Below are 18,739 nucleotides of genomic sequence, written 5' to 3'. Positions count from 1 at the left end.
TTGACCAACCGCTGCAAGCTGGTCGCGCACGACTTTCACCTTTGTCAGATGGTCATGCACACTATCACCCTCGTTCATATCAAGATTATAAAGTTGATGCTGAAGAGTAATGATAGGGGCTGTATTATCGGTTTCATACAGCTCCTTCAGTATGGCCCACTCCTCTGAAGACGTCTCTACCAACTGGATATGAGGAGTCATAGCATCTGTTGTCGTGCCAATTAGCATTGCTAAGGCTTGAGCATCCCTCTCCTCCCATGCACTGAGTTCATCCGCATCTGCTTCAAATAAAACATCACCTCTTTTGTTCACAATGTCCTCCGGCTTCATCTTGGTCCCAATCACTATCTTCCATAGCTTCCGTGCCACCAGATGGCTTCGGATCTTAACTTTCCAGATCGGATAGTTCGTCCCATCGAGCTTTCCAGCTTCACCAAAATTGGGAATGAATGAAGAAGGAAGATGACTGGAGGAGGAGGAAGGACGAGTAGTGGGTGTAGAGGCTTCTGAACGCTGATCCATCTCGGTGAATAGCAAACTGAAAAACTAAAGCAAAAAAATGTACTGACCTCCTGTGCTAGCTTGAGCTGAAAACAGAATCGCCTTTCTGCCAAGGGACTCCTTCCTTCAGAGAGTGCTTTGATGAAGAAGAGTTGAGAGCGTATGGCTCTCATACCATGTTAGAAAATAAGAGGGAATGAATCACTCAAACCTCCACCCAAGATCTCTCCAACTCTTACGCACACTCAACTCAGATAGATGATCACAGATGCAATAAACACTCACTCAGAAGTAAATATGGACGGAGAGAGAGAGAGAGTATATTCATCCACCGGATGGTGGGCAGAAAAATAGCTCCAAGGGAGCAGTACAAAACACAGCAAAGTGCTAGAGAATATTGATGGACTCTCTCTCTCACCAACTGCTCCAGATCTGAGTGCTGAACACAGCCTTGGAGAGGGGCTGGATGCTGGAACCAATGGAGGAGTGGGCCCTTTATAGGCACTGCCCAGGCCCCTTCAGTTGACCGACCAATAGGGTCGGTACCCTGTCTGGTGGTCAACCACATGGGCCCTAGTAAACCAACCAGGGTCGGCCCTGGTCAGTGGCCCTGGCTGGGCCGACTTGGCCATCCATAGGCCCCTATTTAAGGGCACCCTGGGCGGCCAATCAATGCTGCTCCTGGTGCCTCTATGTGAGGCCTAGAGCCCCTTTATTCCTGCTGTTGCAGACTGCAACCAGCCCGTGTGCTGGTTGCCTATGATGCTGACCTGAGTCTCTCTCTCCCCAGCCCTCCTACCTCTCACTCCCCCTTGTCCCCTCAAATCGGGGGCTCACAGGGTGGGCACAGTGAGTTTCTAACATTGGCAATGTGGAAAACTTTTTTCTAACCAGTCAAAATAAAGGCGCTCTCTAAGTTAGTTGATTTTTGCATCTCAAAACGTACAAGTTTGCCAATTTTATGCTAAATGACTTAAAATCTGAACCGTTATGCTAAAGATGGGATGAAATGTTACGCAAATTTCATACTTAGGCAAATTGATGCTGAGGTATTCTAAAGATGGGATGAAATGTTAGGGGGATTTCAGACTTAAAGCATATGAATCCATCATTTTTTTCTTGCCTGCAGGGCAGATAGAGGGCACTTATTACAGACAAATGGGATCCCGCCACACAGGCTGCAGTAATACGCCGTTGTGTTCATTTCAATCCATGCAAAATGTAAGGCTGGGTTTAGATTGGACGCCGCTCCCCTCACAAAGGAGCTCATCTCTGCAGCGTCCAGCCAGTAGAAACCTCTTTAAGTTGGGTCCTTTCGATTGTTATGGGGTGGTTCTTAGCCGCGGCGGCGGAAACCAGGAAGGAGGGGAGAAGGGGGGTTCCAGAGCATTCGTCCCCTAGACATCTTCCACCTCGAATGGCCGGCCACCTGCCATGTGAATGAAAGCTCTTGTGAGACGGAACGCTTCTATGAGACATGTGCCCACCCGCCATGTGCAATGAGGCTCCTGTGAGACAGTCGAGGCGACGCGCGTGCATGGGTGAAGCTGATGTGAATGATGATGTCGTACAAACTGCCAATTGTGTGTATCAAATGCATACCACGTGGCACTTCAAGTTCACTCTCACATGTGCTAACCGTGTCTGTGCTCCTTGAGCCCTTCTCACGGTAATGATGAACCTATATACAGGAGGAGGCAGACATCCTTACCATACCTCTGAGGCAACCGTTACAAACCCATGTAGCCCTCTCGTCTCTCAGGTGTTTGGCCCTAGAATTTTTCGTAGCGGACTTCCACACTCCGACTGGGTGGCAGCTCATCTGCGCAGACAATCAATCCCTGGCCCTCGGGACAGTGGAGCCGTGGTGGCGGAAGGGTCGCTTTCAGGTGCTGCTTAGATAAGATTTTTCTCCGTATTTACACGGTTAATTTGGTCGGATAACGGGGGATTTCGTTATTTTTATTGACTGGTTCGTTTTCTTCATGATCATGCTTCTCAAGTAGGCCAGGGACCGAACCCTTATGGAAGCAGTCTTTTACTGATCCCTCCCAGTGTTTTCAAAGAACATTCCCAAGGATCTACTTGTCATGCCAGTTTAGAGGCCGAGTTCAGCTCTGCACTAAAGCTGAATGCATCTAAAGCTCAAGAACTGTACGAGAAGAGTGAATGGGAAACGCTCAGCTTAGAGGAGGCGCTCACGTCTATAGAACAGATGCCCCAGCTGCCTTCAGTTCAGAACTTTACATGCATTTTGCGAAAGTGTAGACGAGAGAAAAATCTAGTGCATACCAAGCGCTTGTATGCCTACATGTGCAAATGTGGGATGGAAGATCATAGTTCTCTTGGGAATTACCTTGTCCCAATATTGGTCCAATTAGGAAGCATGTGCGATGCTGGGCAGGTTTTTAGGAAGTTGGTTAATCCGAATGTGTATTCTTGGACTGCTCTCATCAGGGGTTATATTGAATGTGGGGATTCAAAGCATGCCCTTAACGTCTACCAGAAGATGCAAGAGGAATGTATACACCCTAGCAAGTATACCTTCGTAGCCATACTAAAGGCTTGTTCTAGGCTGAAAGATGCAGAAAGAGGCCGAGAAATGCACGCTGAGGTAGCCAGAAAGGGGCTGGAAAGAGATATTTTTGTTGGCAGCACATTGGTGGATGTGTATGCCAAATGTGGCTCACTTGCAGAAGCACGGGATGTGTTTGACAGGCTGCCAATCCGAAATGAGGTCTCGTGGAATGCACTTATAGATGGATACGTTGAGCAGGGCCTTGGTGAGCAAGCTTTGGAGTGTTTTGAAGAGATGAAACTGGAGTGTCTCTCTCCGGATGCTGTCACATTTGTTTGCAGCTTAAAAGCTTGTGGCAGCGTAGGAGCCATAGAGAAGGGTCGAGAAATGCATGCCGAGATTGCCAGAAAGGGACTGGAAAGAGGTCTTGTTGTTGGCAGTACCTTGGTGGATATATACGCCAAATGTGGCTCACTTGCAGAAGCACAGGAAGCATTTGACAAGCTGCCAGTTCGAAATGAGGTCTTGTGGAATGTACTAATCGCAGGATATGCCAAGCATGGGCTTGGTGAGGAAGCGCTGGAACGTCTCAAACAGATGCAACTCGAGGGTCTCTCTCCAGACGCTGTAACTTTTGTTTCCAGCTTGAAAGCTTGTGGAAGCATAGGAGCTGCAGACAATGGTCGAGAAATACATGCTGAGGTAGCTAGAAAGGGACTGGAAACAGATCTTTATATTAATAGCATCTTGGTGGATATGTATGCCAAATGTGGCTTGCTTGCAGAAGCACAGGAAGCGTTTGACAAGCTGCCAGTTCGTAACGAAGTCTTGTGGAATGCACTTATGGCAGGATATGCTGAGCAGGGGTTTGGTGAGGAAGTGCTGAACTGTCTTGAAAAGATGGAACTGCAGGGTCTCTCTCCAGATGATGTCACATTTGTTTGCAGCTTGAAAGCTTGTGGCAGAATAGGAGCTGTAGACAAGGGCCGAGAGATACACACTGAAATAGCCAGAAAGGGGCTGGAAAGAGATCTTTATGTTGGCAACACCTTGGTGGATATGTATGCCAAATGTGGCTTGCTTGCAGAAGCATGGGAAGCTTTTGGCAAACTGCCAGTTCGAAACGAGGTCACGTGGAATGCCCTGATGGCAAGATATGCTGACCAGGGGCACAGTGACAAAGCACTGAACTGTCTGGAACAGATGAGACTGGAAGGTCTCTCTCCAAATGCAGTCACATTTGTTTGCAGCTTGAAAGCTTGTGGCAGCATAGTAGCCATAGACATGGGCCGAGAAGTACACGCTGAGATTTCTAGAAAGGGGCTCGAAAGTGATCTTGTTGTTGGCAGCACCTTGGTGGATATGTATGCTAAATTTGGCTTTCTTGCAGAAGCACAGGAAGTGTTTGACAACCTACCAGTTCGAAACGAGGTCTCATGGAATGCACTCATAGCAGGATATGCCCAGCAAGGAGAAAGTCAAATTGTTTTTAGAATGGTTGAGAGAATGAGAGGAGGACTAAAGCCAGACGGGGTCACATTTTCTATTGTTCTTAATGTATGCAGTCACACAGGTCTAGTGGATAAGGGCCAGGAATACTTTGGGGCCATGAACAAAGACTATGGTGTTACTCCGAGTATCGAGCACCACATTGGCATGGTCGATCTCCTGGGTCGTGCAGGCCAATTAGATGAGGCAGTAGCAATGGTGAAGAAGATGCCTTTCGATCCTACTCTTGCGGTGTGGCATACACTGTTGGGTGCTTGTCAAAAGTGGGGTAATGTCGAGCTTGGAAGACTGGCTTTTGAACATGCAGTGCAATTGGATGAGAAGGCTGCTGCATCTTATGTTGTGATGTCTAATATCTATGCAGATGCTCACATACAGGAGTAAGAGAAAAAGGTTGAGACAGGAAGTGGAAAAGCAAGCATGGAAGCAGCCACAGAATCGGTGGACTGACAATAGCTGGATTATGCATTCATCTTTGGTGGGAGTTATGAGACATTCCCAAAGCGAAAGTATAAATGCAAGGATAGAAGATCTTTCCCTGAAAATGCAGGAAGGGCATGCTCCAGATTTGCATCGGGTGTCATGAGACATAATCCTTGATACAAAGAAAGATGGGTTACTTGGTGCAGTGAAAAGTGGCCATCTTGTGTAACCGTAGCTTTTAATCAGGACACCCAAGGAACTCACAAACACGGTGAAGAATGTCTATTAGGAAGGCTGCTCAAAGGGGGCTCATTATTGAACTTACATTAAGATCTCATTTAGGCCATATTTATACATGGGACTAAGTCCCCTTCATTTTGACATAGGTCTACGCTGGTTCCCCATGCATTTGGCCTATCTCCTTGGGTCAGTCCTAAACCCCCACAAAAGATAAAGGGCAGCGAACTATCCTTGTTAAAGATGCAACCTGCTTTCACTTTGTTAAGGAAATTGTGCTTATGAGCCAATGTCTCGCCTTTTTGAAATATTCTTGCTAGAATTATGGAACGATGGGTGACATGTAAGTGCATGAAATTGAGTTGGATCATGATTTGTGTTGTATTGAGCTGCCTTTAGAAGATGGTGAATATAGCTAAAAATAAGATGGTGTGAATTTTGAATTACAGTCCTCAAAATTGACCAAAGAAATGAAATGTGCGGACTACACTTGCTTATCCACCGATGCCTCAATTTTTTGAGGTACTTTGTGGAAGGAGTATTGGAATTATATGAGCTTTGCATCTATGAGAGCTGATGTCCTTACTCATTTTAAATGTTCCTATGAGGATGATGAAAAGATAACTGAGGTATATTCAACGAAGGAAGAAAATCAAGTTGGATCAAGATTTGTGTTACAGTGAGGGGATTGGTGAGTCTATTGCTAAAAACATGATGTGAATTTCAAATCTGTGGTTTCTAAAATCAAGTCTATTTGCTAAGCCAAGTGCCCAATCCAATGCCTCATGGCCACTCTAAAGAAAGGGAACATGTGCGTAGCAGTTTTGTGGAATGACACCAACCTCTCCATATTCTACAGTACTTGGAAGAGGAGGTATTTCAGTTTATGAGCTTGACATAGTGTATCCAAGGTGGCCACTTTTTTAGACAAGGTGGGAATCCACTAAGGCCATGCCTTTTGGAATGCTATTGTAGGTTCAGTGTAGTGTGCATTATGCATAAATGTATGCAATGCAATGGTCTCTCCATTATGCGAATCAGTAAGTTGGTGGTTCTTTGAATTCTAAGTTAAAGTCCATCATGGTTTGTAGATTTGTTGATTGTGGTGTTTTTTGAGAGGCATCTATGTTGAAGTCACCACTATGACCTTGCTTTCAATAAGGTTTTTCTGGGGTTGTCTGGGATCGCTATTGTTTTGCTACAACCTTTTTGTCTAATGCCGCTTACTATAAGTATGTGTGGCCGCCCGGGTAGGTTGTTTAATACAGATTCGTTGTGTTTGTTTTTTGCTAAGTTAGTAAAAAACAGATGTGATACTTTGTTTGGTAGGTGCTTCAAGTGAGTTGTTTAGATTGTCAATGTCTATATCAGTTTGTGTTCCAATACGAATTGTATTAAGGAGTTCTAGGAATCTTGGGTTTTCTTGGCGCATTGGTTGTTGCAGTTCATAGTATTAGATGTGCGATGAAAAGAAGCCAAGTAGGTGCTTTCTAGGCCTTGCTTTCTGTTTTTGTACTTCGTGATTATATCATTGAAGAAGATATTAGTGCTTTCTAGGTGGAGGTGCTCTAGTCGTACACGATGTTTTAGAAGCAGTGTCCTGTTCTCATTTGAGCTCGTGTTTATGTATATAAATTCCCTTGTTGTACTTGTGAGTGGAAGCGAGAGACATAGGTACACAGCTTGTTGTGCATTGATATGTTGCGTGTTCAGAATTGCATTGCCAACTTTTTTTACGTGCTCATTTGTGGGAGCACCTTCTTGAAAACTCTCGACGATTGCGTCTTGACTCTTTAACTGCATCGTTTGTTTATTTGTTGATCTTCGTGATGACATATGATGTATAGTAAGAAGTTGCACCATGAGGGTTTAGAGCGAACTGGACATTGGTGTTTGCTCCTCGTAGTTTTGTCAAAGTTGGATTGAAGTTGTTTGTGTAGATGTCCTTTGGTTGTCTTTGCATAAAGATCTTAGGCTACGAAATGTTGCTTCTTAGTGCGAGCTCATACTCAATCTTTGTCATAGATGTTTTTCGAAGGAATGCGACGAAGTCCAAGGCTATGGTCATTTCTTCTTGCAATGTTTTTGTTAGCACCTTAAAGTTTCTTTTGTGAGCCACCTCGTAGATTTCAGCAGGTGGGTAGTGGTGTCAAAAATTTTGTCTGTCGCATTGGTGCCCTAGGGAATCCAAACCAGCATTGTTTTCCTCTTTTTTTTCATGTTTTCTTGTGCATATGCGTCTGCAAATCATTTTGTATGTTTTCGAGTTGCGTACTATCTGTTGTGATGTATGTGTCAATGAAGTTTTCTACAACGCTGTCATCACAAGTTTCGTTAATGGGGGCCCATCTATCCAAAGTAAACCGTGGTCGTGTTGGCTGCCTCTATTCTGGAACTCAGTCTTCACAAAGAAGAAGTCCAATATCGGCCCTAATATAGTATTGTCTTGGCGCAACAATGTTCTTAAAGCTTTGAATTTATGCACATAGTATTGAGCTGTTGTGATGGGGCCCGACATGATGAGTTCACAAATGTCTTGCTGGCATTGATTTGTGTCTTTCAAGATTGCATCTTGTTGTGAAGATGGAAGGCATTGTACCAATAGCTACCATCTTTTTTTGACTGCAGACAATGTTATAAAGAATGCAGGTGGGCCAAGTTGTGTTAACCATTGTGAAAAGGTTTCGTTTCAAGCATGGCTTATAGTTTGACGATGTTCTTAAACAAACGAAGTCATGGTATCCTATTTTTTATTGCAACAGTTTCTCGATATTTGTATCTACTATTGCAATCTTCGCTTGGAGGATTGTCGCTTGTAGTTGACCTTTCTGCATGCGTACCCAAGGTGATGACAATATTTGCCGTACTAGCACTTTCTGGAGGTGGTGACATTATCAGGCTTTCTTGCTCCATAAGTTGTCGGAGGCCCGTGTTGGTATGTTTTAACTTTGACTTGAAAGCCAAGTATCCACAAGAAGAGCATGGAATACTTGGTGTCTCACTGATTCTTGCAAGCCTACATTGTCCTTGCTTTGTTAATGGCTCTTTTTCATTTCAAAGGGTTGGCTACCTTCATGGCAGAGTTATTGGCACCTTCTTCCATAGAAGTAGTTAGGGAGAACTCTGATCCTTGGACACATTCCAATCCATTGTTTCTCTTGTTTGTGATGCTCGAGCGGTACATTGCTTTCTTGAGCTTATAAATCTTACTACAAATTCCTGCAAGACTATGCACACTAGTGTGACAATGGTCCTTATGAAGATTTGCAATTGCTTTGTAGGTAAGTCCTTATGTTGTTGTAGAAGATGGAACAAACGTGTCTCCTCATCTTTCATCCAAATGTTGTATATATGTTTCTTCTCTTTTTGTATCAATGAAACAATTGTGGTGGGGCACGTTGATTTGTTAATGAGAAATGTGTGCCGTATTTTTTGATTGAGCTTGTTAATTTCCATCGTCTACGTAACTGATTGACCATCATATATGATAACAGACAAGGAATGGCCAAAAATCTCATGGAATGTCATAAGGCAACTATAAACCAATGGGTGAGAAGAGGCAAAATTCTAAAATGCCTTCATAGTGATGATGTTTAGAAAACCCTCATCATGAACACATCCATGTGGGAGTTGTACCATGCACAATAGTGTTTGTTGATTGTTGTTCAACCTAAGACAGTCGAAGGTATGGCAAGTGCCTATACAATGGAAAAGCATGTGGGAATTGTGCCTTCACTACTCATTCTCTGCAAAGGTAGTTACGAAACCTGAACTGTTAACTTTTATTTCTCTTGTTGACCGCTTCTCAAGCAACATGGATAGTGTCGCAATGACACTGCGGTTATGGAACTCTAAAAAAGGACAATGAAGTTGAAATACCTTGTCCACATGTGGGCCATAGACTTGGTGGGCCATAGACTTGAACAACAACCTGGGTACCATCACATAAGACAACACAACCTTTCAAACAAGGCACTTGCGAGATGTTTTGGACAAAGTTGCAGCTAAAGCAGAATGATCGCACAGGGTCTCCGCTCACTCGAGCACCACCACAAGCATCTCAATGGTATTCTACAAGAGGATTGTTGAGGCTAATATAATGCAAAACACCTACCACCTGCAATGAACAGTCTATGGTTATTAGAAGTGTACTTTGTAGGACGTTGGAAACTTGTGCCAAGCAAGGACATTATACCTTCTTTCCATAATCTAATTGAGAGACTTGGCGTGTGAACACATCGCACAATGTGGTTTGAAGATTTCCTTCATGAACCGCACCCAAGATAGTGAAATCAAAGACTCCTAATCCATGCATTGCATACATGTATGAAATGTTTTTGGCAACGTACATGACAATGACTTCATCGACAAACTTAATCTGCAACAAAAGATAACTGATACGAAGAAACAATTGTGTTTGAGAAAGGGAAAACAAACACACAGCTAGTAATTGACTATGTTATTTCTATAAGTGCCTTGTTCTCACTGTTGCATGGTCTTCAGGGTTTGGACGTCTGTGACAATGATATGGTGGGCCGTCATGATCTACTTTGATAATGACGAAGTCCACTGTGTCTATGAATGATTCGAATGATGCTGGTAGATTCTCTAATTGATTAGCTGCCCATGGCATGTAGCAACATATGACATTATCTAGGACAAAAGAAATGGTGCCATTGAATGGTTCACATTTCACAAGTGTTATACTTGCATCGACACGTAAGGAAAAGGATGATGTGCCTCCCTCACTAGAAACTCGTTTTGCAATGGTTGGGCCCTCTATTCTATAGAATTCATTGAGTTGCAAAATATCTTTAAATTGAAGGACGTATGCATGTGTGCAACGTGATTGTCTCAGAGCATGCTTGATCAATTAGGTCAATACACGTGTAGATAGGGTATGGAACATCCTTGTCTTGGAAGTACCATATTTTGCTAGTATTTTCCCCTCAAAAGTGAAACGATGGGGTACAAACTTAGACAGTGCATCTTTTGATAGTACCGGTAGAGCATTTGGGTTCAAGGGGTTTGTGTTTGTGGGTGTGATCACTCTACTAGGTCTGCTCCCATGATTCATGTGCTCTGCCACCTTTCTGTCATGACCAAAATCCAAATCACCATCGTGAACACTTTTATGTCTCTTGGTTCAAAAGTAGAGCTCACTGAAAAGCATCAGTGTTATTTTTTATGAGTGACAGCTAATTAGCATTGCAATCACATTTTCTTTAGCATGACTTGCTTGAATTCTAATGTGTCTTAATTTTCATAGGGGAGAAAGGCAAATATATTTTATTTTCAAGGATATGTATTAAATAAAACAAAACAAATATGCTCTCTCTTCTTTTTGGTGCTCCCTCTTATGAATGTGTATGGGAATAAGCAAATGTGTTATGACGTAATTTTTGTAGAAAACAAAGCTCAAATTTTTTTCTTTTTGAAAATCTAAATTTGAAATATAAAAAACCTTTAAATAAACATGCTCTCTTTTTTTTTATATTCTCGCTTGTCCTTCTCCGCCCTCCCATCTATGCCATACAAATGCTATGAAAGATGCAAACCTTCTCCTTGATATAGATGGAGACGTTTGCAAAGGTAAACATGTGTATTCCTACAAGTAGCATTGACCATGGTGTTAATGGGCACGATATATGCCTAACGTATGCACGATTGTTGTGAGAACCTTGAAAGCATCGAGACAACTATGTGTTTTTTGTTCGTGAAATGGGTAGTTTCTAACGATGGTCAGTCTGTGAGCAAGGTCATCAACCTCGATTTGAAGCTATGACAATGGCTCTCCTCCACAGCCAATCTTGGGAGTTTTTGAAGCATTTAAGGTAGATTGAAGCAATCTTAAGCTAAATTAGGCTTGAAGCCTATAGGATGGAAGACTTCCACAACGCGCATCAAAATATTTTGGCCCATTCTTCCCTAGGACTACAAATTTCTTTGGTGGGCGTGACAAAAAAGCAAATATCCTTATACTTAGGGAAAGCTCCAACCTCTTTTTTGATGGACTCAAATTCAATTTTGGATAATTTCTTAGATCATTGAACAGATAGTTTCCTAGCCTTGCATCTAAAGCATCATAGATCATTGAAAGATCCAAAGTTTTGAGGATTTTCTACTAGAAGTCTTTATTGTCTCGGAATGCAGCACATATGCATAAAAATGATTCCTCCTTTTATCTACTCTCAATTCAATTCAAGTGATGGAGTTTGAAAGATCATTCCCAGCACAAACGAAAGCTAAGGAAGGTGGCATTACAACAAGAAGTAGGGCACGAGCGTGGGAGACTGAAACATCCATCCCAAATTGGATTCATAGCCAAGATATACTCCCAAAATAGCTGAGATATACTCCCAGAATAGCTGCGATATACTCACAAAAATCTCACTGAATCGACTCTGCTCAGATGCTTCAGACTTTGATGCCAAAACCACATGGCAACAATAACTCAATTAGTCAATATTAAATAAGCTCCCATGAGAAAAAATAAGGACTTTCAAAAATCCTTTTGTAGAAGAAGAAGAGAAGAGAAGAAATTTTTACATGACCAACCTAGAATTGAAATTGATCCACGTGTGAAGATGTAGACCTTTAGAGAATGCACGAATACAAAGTGCAACACAAGCAAACACCAAACCTGCCATGCTTGCAACATCAATCCTACATCCCAACAAGACCCGCCATGCACGAATCATGAAAATGATAGAAAGGAGGAGTGATAGAATTTAAAACAAAGGTAGACAAAGCACATGGGCAAAGACACATGATCTAATGAGAAATTTCAACATTAAAATTTTCCAAAAATTCAGCATTTTTTCACTTTCACATCCAAGTGTTCACTAAGCCCTATCCCATTGGGGGCAGGACAAAAGCAAGAAAGCTAAATCCAGGAGCACCAATCTTGATAAGTAGAAAGCATGGCATTAATGATCCTAAATAGTAGTAAATCATGACACATAGCTGAGCAAAATTGAACATAGATAGCCTTGTCAAGCAACATGCCAAGACATTCTATTGAGATCGACAAAGAAAAGAGTATGTGAGATTCCTTTTTTCAAGCTATTTCTTCAAGGGGTGTGTGGTCTGGCATCCTTCTTTGAGCAATGTCCTTGAGGAGCTTTTTGATGATCTTCGAAAGTCGGTAAACTCGTATCAAATATGCCCAACACTTAGTTTCATGATGACCACAACCTTTGCATTCCTTACAAATGATCACCCTCCTTTGTGGCTTGCAGCTTTGTTGGGGTGGTGCTTCCACTCGCGTCATGCGTGATTGATGTACAAACTTCACGTGCCAAGAAATCAGCAACTAGATTTCAAGCTCGAGAGATATGCTGAATTTTTACCTCTTCAAATTGGTTGCAAATTTCTACTGCTTGTTGATGTCATGGAACCAAGCCTTTGCTCTGCACCTTCCACCTTCCACTAACTTGTTCACACACTAGTTGAGAATCTCCTTGCACCTCCAGTTGCTTGATGTGATGTTCTCGTGCCTTTTATAGCCCAAAAATGAGTGCCGAGTACTCATCTTGATTGCAAGTACTTGAAGGTGCAGGCTTGCTATAATAATACTCTTCACCACCCGGTGAAGTGAGCTTCACACCCACGCTAGCAGCCTTGGTCGAAGGTTTGTAAGCTCCATCAAATTGAAGGATCCAAGATGTCATCACACCAGGACTAAAATTCAGACATCCCAAGTTTCTCGGTAGTCCAAGATAGGTAGAAGGAGAGGGTGGGGAGAATTCAACACTTGAGCCAAACATTCAGCACCAAATAAACTTGCAATCCTTTGTTGATAGTTTATCTTTAGACCAAAAAGAATTACAACTTGAAGCTCGAAATGAGGCACAAAAGGTTGATTAGTTACAAATGGATTCCTTGGTCGAAACATCACCAACCATAGCCAAGGCCTAGAAACCTTTGTAGTGAGACTGAGAATAAACCATTCAAGATGAGCTTATCCACAAGAATTAACAAGTAGATGTGCCAAATCTCCCTCGAAGCTTGGGGAGCATCCCACCCTTCGATGAAGTACACCCTTTTAATTACCTCCGAAGCAGCAAGTAGCTCGATGAATGCACAATGAGCAGAATTAAAATCAAAGTTCTCCCAGCATATCAATAGTTCTTCACCTTGAACCAACCACGGTGTATCATCCCACCCGTCGTCTCCTTGAACAATGCACTAGACAATCAGCCATTGAAGGTCGACATGAAGATCAAGAAAGAGATCTTGCCAATTGGTAGCCATAATGAGCGGAGGACCAGGCACCAAATCCTTAAACTCGTCGAGAATTGACATAAATATCCACCCTCCTCGTGTGGCGTGCATCCGCGAAGTGGACTTGGAAAAGTTTCGAATCGGCGATCTAGCAGGAGATGTGAATAGACCACATGAAATGTACTTTTGCTTTTTACAGCAAGAGTAAATTCCCTACGGTTAGAGAGTTACAGTTTTTGAGATCTCAATATATAAACAAAAATCATTATATTTTCATCACTTCCAACTTGTTGGCCCAATGATAAGTCTCCCTTTTGTGAAGGGGGAGGTCTTGGGTTCAAATCCTACTCTTTAATAAAAAGAGAGGAGAGGAGAGGAGAGGAGAAGGAGAAGAGAAAGAGAAGAAGAGAAGAGAGAGGGGGGCACGGGATCTGCTATTACAGTTTTGCAGAAACTCAGGAAAACTATCCGTGACCAGGAGACACAGTAGCCCAGAAAACTATTGTGTGGGTGAACACAGTAGATGCACGAAGAGAGAAAACTATCTCCGACCAGAAGATGTAGGAGCCCAGAAAACTATCCCGTGGGTGAACAACACGGGTGAACACAGTAGATGTGCAAATCGAATGCGCATGCAGGAACTCAGAAGGAGCATAGATGTTACAGTTTTGCAGATGCTACCAGTACGAGCAGAAGATTTGCTGGCCAGAATATACGTAGAAACCATGAGTAGAAAGAAGGCAGTCTGAAAGTGCAGAAGCAAAGAGGTTTTGCAGCCGTAGGGATAGGGAAGGTACACAGTTTAGAGGTGCCAAAGTAGAGAACTATGCACGGAAGAGGCTGCAGAGCCGCACCCCATTGTAGGAGTAACAGGTTTTACACCACTAGCTGTGGAGATTTTGACCCTAGCAGCCACACCAATTCTATTGGCCAGAAAAGAAATCAAGACAAGAGGCTAGACACTAAGCATGGCGATGCTCAAGGGCCATAGGGGAAAGGAGAACATGAGGGCGAAACATTAATATGGGAGGGGAAAAGGGATTAGAAGGGGAGGGAATGAAGAGGGAGACTATGGCACAAGGGGAAAGGGAGAGGGGGAAGAGAAACATATACATGAGGGGAGGAGGAATGTAAAGATGGTGACATCAAGGAAAGAGGACCATGCTTTATTTGAAAGGAAGGATGAGAGGGAAATATCAAAGTATTAGCTAGGTGGCTTTACAAGAATGAGCATGTCTCATCAAGGAATAGCCCCCTCCTTTTATATCCAAGAGAGGGGGTCTCTCCCAATAAATGGATCCTCCCACATGCACGGTGTGTGTGGAAAAGTCTCCCATGTGGGCTAGGCGGTTACGCACTCTCAATTGTGCGTGACAACACTTTGCCTCATTTTTCCACATAAATCAAGCCCCATATCTCAAGTCTATGATACTCCCTTCGTCTCTTCCCAATTTTATAATATGTTCAAACCTCTAGGAGGACAAGGAGTGTTGGCACAAGGAATCTTGCCACCTCATCCTACTTTCCCCATTATTTAACTTGCTCTCTTGGACCTTCTATACCTCCCCCACATGGGCCTATCCCATATGGAGGGAATAACTCAATATAATATCCATCTCCACCTATTTTATATTACTTCTCACATGGACTTTGAGCCATATCTCACTAAATGCAGCCTAGGTGGATGGGTGGCACATGAAGGAGCCATGCCACCTTACATTTTATAATATTACTACCATAGATTATGTACAACACACCTTATGGGTCCTCTTACGTGGAAGGGTGGCACATGGTCATGCCCTGTCGCCTCAACCTTGGTCCCTATGCACACCATATTATATTATACTATTACCACACATACACACACACACTCATATTTATGCCTTTTTCCTTAGACAAATTTATCCATAACAGTGGTCCCATGCCTACATGGTCATTAGGCAGGGCTGAATACTATGTGACATTCATTGATGATGCAACTAGGAAAGTGTGGACTTATGCTATAGCTCGAAAGAGTGATGTGTTCTAGGTATTTCAAAAATGGCTGGCCTTGGTTGAGAATCATTCAGGTAGAACGCTTAAATGCCCACGGACTGACAATGGTGGAGAGTATCTCTCTCATGACTTTTAGCATTTATGTGATACACATGGGATTAAGAGGAAGCTCACATCCCCTCGTACTCCAGAGCAAAATCCACTTGCAGAAAAGATGAATCATACTATTCAAGAAAGGTTGCAATGCATGCTTTCCAATGCAAGTCTTTCTGGTGGTTTTTGGGCTGAGGCAATGAAGATTGCAGTGCATGTGATCAATAGATCACCTAGTAAGAGTTTGAATGGTGGTATTCTTGAAGAGGCATGGAGTGGCAAGAAGCCCTCTTACTCTCATTTGTGTATATTTGGGTGTGAGGCATATGCACATGTCCAAAAGAGCTTCGACAGAAGCTAGATCCTAAGTCTAGGAAATGCATCTTTCTGGGTTATGGTGACTAGGATCCAGAGGCAAAGAAGATCATATGTAGCCATGATGTAGTCTTCAATTAGAAGAAGATGCATAAGGCACCCATGAGGGATGTGGAAATGAGGAGAATCACTTTCCAAGATGTGAATCCACCTGCATATGTTGATAGACAACAAGCTGTCCATGCACCAAATGTGCAAGAAATGGTACCACCAAGTACTCCCATAGGTATACAATCAAGGGTAGATGATGGATCATCTATTGGTGGAAATGATGAGCCAAATGTCACTGATATGCAGGTGGGACAGCAAGCTGAAATGCCCTCGAGAAGATCATCTAGAGTATCTAAACCGCCTGATAGGTTTGTTCTAGGGGTAGACTATGTGATGCTTACTGATTGTGGGAAGCCTTCTTACCACAGAGAGGCTATGATGCACGAAGATCAACGAAAGTGGGAGTATGCTATGCAATCAGAGATGAGTTCACTTATGAATAATAAGACTTGGGACTTGGTTTCTTTGCCACATGGAAAGAAAGCATTGCCATGTAAATGGGTCTACAAGATGAAGGTCACAGTTGATGATGTGCCTAGGTACAAGGCCTGTTTGGTTGCATGGTGCGACTAGAAGGCTTTGAAGAAAAGGTCAAAGAGCATTTAGTTTGCAAGCTGAAGAAAAGTCTCTATGGTCTGAAGCAAGTGCCTAGAGAATGATATCAGAATTTTGATTCTTTCATTCGGTCCCAGGATTTTAGGAGTGAAATTGATCACTGCCTCTACACTAAAAGGGCTAAGGATAATAGCATGATAATCCTGGCACTATATGTGGATGATATGCTATTGACTAGCAAGAATACTTATGAGATAGATGCATTAAAGGCCAAGTTACATGAGGCCTTTGATATGAAGGATTTGGGACTTGCAGGTCATATTCTTGGTATGCGCATCATGCGTGATCAGAGTAGGAAACTCCTTTGGCTTTCATAGGAGTATACAAAAGTATTGCAGTGTTTCAATATGGAGGGGGGGAAGGCAGTGAGTACTCCATTGCCTCCATATGTGAAACTAAGTCATATAGATAGTCCCAAATCAGATGAGGAGAGGGCCATGATGGCCAAGGGTCCTTATGCATTAGCGGTTGGGAGTCTTATGTATGCTATGATAGCTACTAGACCAGACATTGCATTTGCAGTGGGAGTTGTTAGCCGGTATATCACTAATCCAGGAAAGAGGCATTGGGAGGCAATTAAGTGCATCATGAGGTACATGAAGGGCACCAACGAGATGTGCATCTGCTTTGGTAGAGGAGACATGCGTGTACTTTGATACACAGATTCAGACTATGCAGGGCATGTGGATCCACTTCTGGTTATGTGTTCACCTTTGCAGGTGGTGGAGTGTTGTGGATGTCTCGTGCACAGAGTGTGTTGCTTTGTCTACCACAAAGGCTGAGTATGTTGCAGTCACAGAGGGTTGCAAGGAGGCTATATGGCTTGATCGGCTAGAGGGAGATTTGGGGATTCATACAGGTGTATCGACATTGCATAGTGATTCCATGAGTGCTATTCAACTAGCACGGAATCTGATCTTTCATGCAAAGACCAAACACATTGAGGTCAGGCACCATTTCATCAGGGAGGTACTTAAGGACAAGCGCATAGAGCTTTCAAGGTCCATACATATGATAACCCTGCAAATATGCTGACAAAGAGTCTACCTAGTTAGCGGTTTGAGTATTATCGTGTATTGATGGGCATAGGATAGTATGCTCACTGGTTGTTCTCCCTTAAAGGCACATTATCCTTTAAGTGGGAGGTTGTGGGGGTTAAAGGTCACTGTGCCTTTACCTCTATTATGTACAATACTCAAACACATATATAAATGGATGAAAAAGAAGATAAGGGTATTCTGCACCCATAAAACTTGTGTGGCTCTCTATTTCTCTCTCACTCTCTTCCATTCTTGCTTCCATTGAGAGCACTCTCAGGGGGCTTTGAAGAAGCTTCTATTGCCACTTTGAACCACTTTGCTATTATAAGAAGGTTTTCTTTGCAGTTTGTACAGGATTCCCACACCATGAGCATCTTTCTTTATTGCTTGAATTGGTCCATTGTTATTTCAAGGGTCTTTGATGTGTTCTAGATTTGCATTTACTGTTGTGATCTTTGTGCCTAGCTTGCTTATGCTATCTCCACTCCCTTATTTTCTTGAGCATTAGTGCCTATTTCTATAAGGAAACGTTGGATGGTGATTGCTTTTTTCAATCCATCCGCCATGTCCTTTCCTTAAAAGTGCAAAATGAACCCAAGGAAAGATAGGAACTATCCTAAAAGGTCTTGTTCATCATTTGCAAAATTTATTTCTGCATCATTTCTGCCACCACTGGTAGTCCTTTGCATGATTGGCATCATTGTACCTGGTGCAATATTCTCTTGCATGAAAGAAACATCCATCATGTCACTATTCAGATCTATTGGAGTGGTATATTTGGTGACAACGATGGCAATGGAAAAGGCCCTATAGGGTGTTGGGATATCTCAAGGTGTATGCCCCAGGCACACCTTGGTTTCTATGTGTGTGTGCTAGAGGCACAGTTAGGTGCCCATAAGCATTGTTAGGTGGTGGTAGAAGCCACATAGGATGATTGAGAGAATCTAGGAGCAGATTGAGGAGATGATTGTGGAGCTCAGAGGTCATCAGTGATGTCAGTGATCATGTAAGAGGTGCCTACTTAAGGACCTCACCATTCTTCATTCCAAAAGGCAAGAATTATGAGTTTGTGTTCACTCCATGCTTTCCTTTTAGTGTATCAACATGGTATCAGAGCCCTATGATCCTCCTTAAGCCCTAGTTAGGTGCCACATCA

The 18,739-nt window shown here is 42.8% G+C and overlaps 1 protein-coding gene across 1 annotated transcript; it reads left to right on the top strand.

The window, feature by feature from the left end:
- The first annotated feature begins 1,758 nt into the window (after positions 1 to 1,758).
- On the top strand, positions 1,759 to 5,229 carry LOC147892982 (pentatricopeptide repeat-containing protein At5g27110-like). Its single transcript, XM_087387802.1, has 2 exons — positions 1,759 to 2,390; positions 2,508 to 5,229. The coding sequence occupies exons 1-2, from the start codon at positions 2,174 to 2,176 to the stop codon at positions 4,910 to 4,912; spliced, it is 2,622 nt and encodes an 873-aa protein (XP_087243928.1). The 5' UTR covers positions 1,759 to 2,173; the 3' UTR covers positions 4,913 to 5,229.
- The last annotated feature ends 13,510 nt before the right edge of the window (positions 5,230 to 18,739 follow it).

The sequence above is a fragment of the Dipteris shenzhenensis genome, chromosome 16 (genome assembly GCF_047967505.1).
Source record: "Dipteris shenzhenensis isolate YYH24624 ecotype China chromosome 16, Dip_SZ_1.0, whole genome shotgun sequence".
In the NCBI taxonomy this organism is placed as follows: domain Eukaryota; kingdom Viridiplantae; phylum Streptophyta; class Polypodiopsida; order Gleicheniales; family Dipteridaceae; genus Dipteris; species Dipteris shenzhenensis.
The sequence above is the reverse complement of the archived record's forward strand: the minus strand, read 5'-3'. Positions and strand labels throughout refer to the sequence as shown.

Excerpts from the sequence above, each read along its gene's own strand:
- LOC147892982 (XM_087387802.1), top strand. The coding sequence starts at position 2,174 with ATGATGAACCTATATACAGGAGGAGGCAGACATCCTTACCATACCTCT. Across the intron at positions 2,391-2,507 it reads GGCGGAAGGGTCGCTTTCAG|GCCAGGGACCGAACCCTTAT; the intron begins GTGCTGCTTAGA and ends CTTCTCAAGTAG.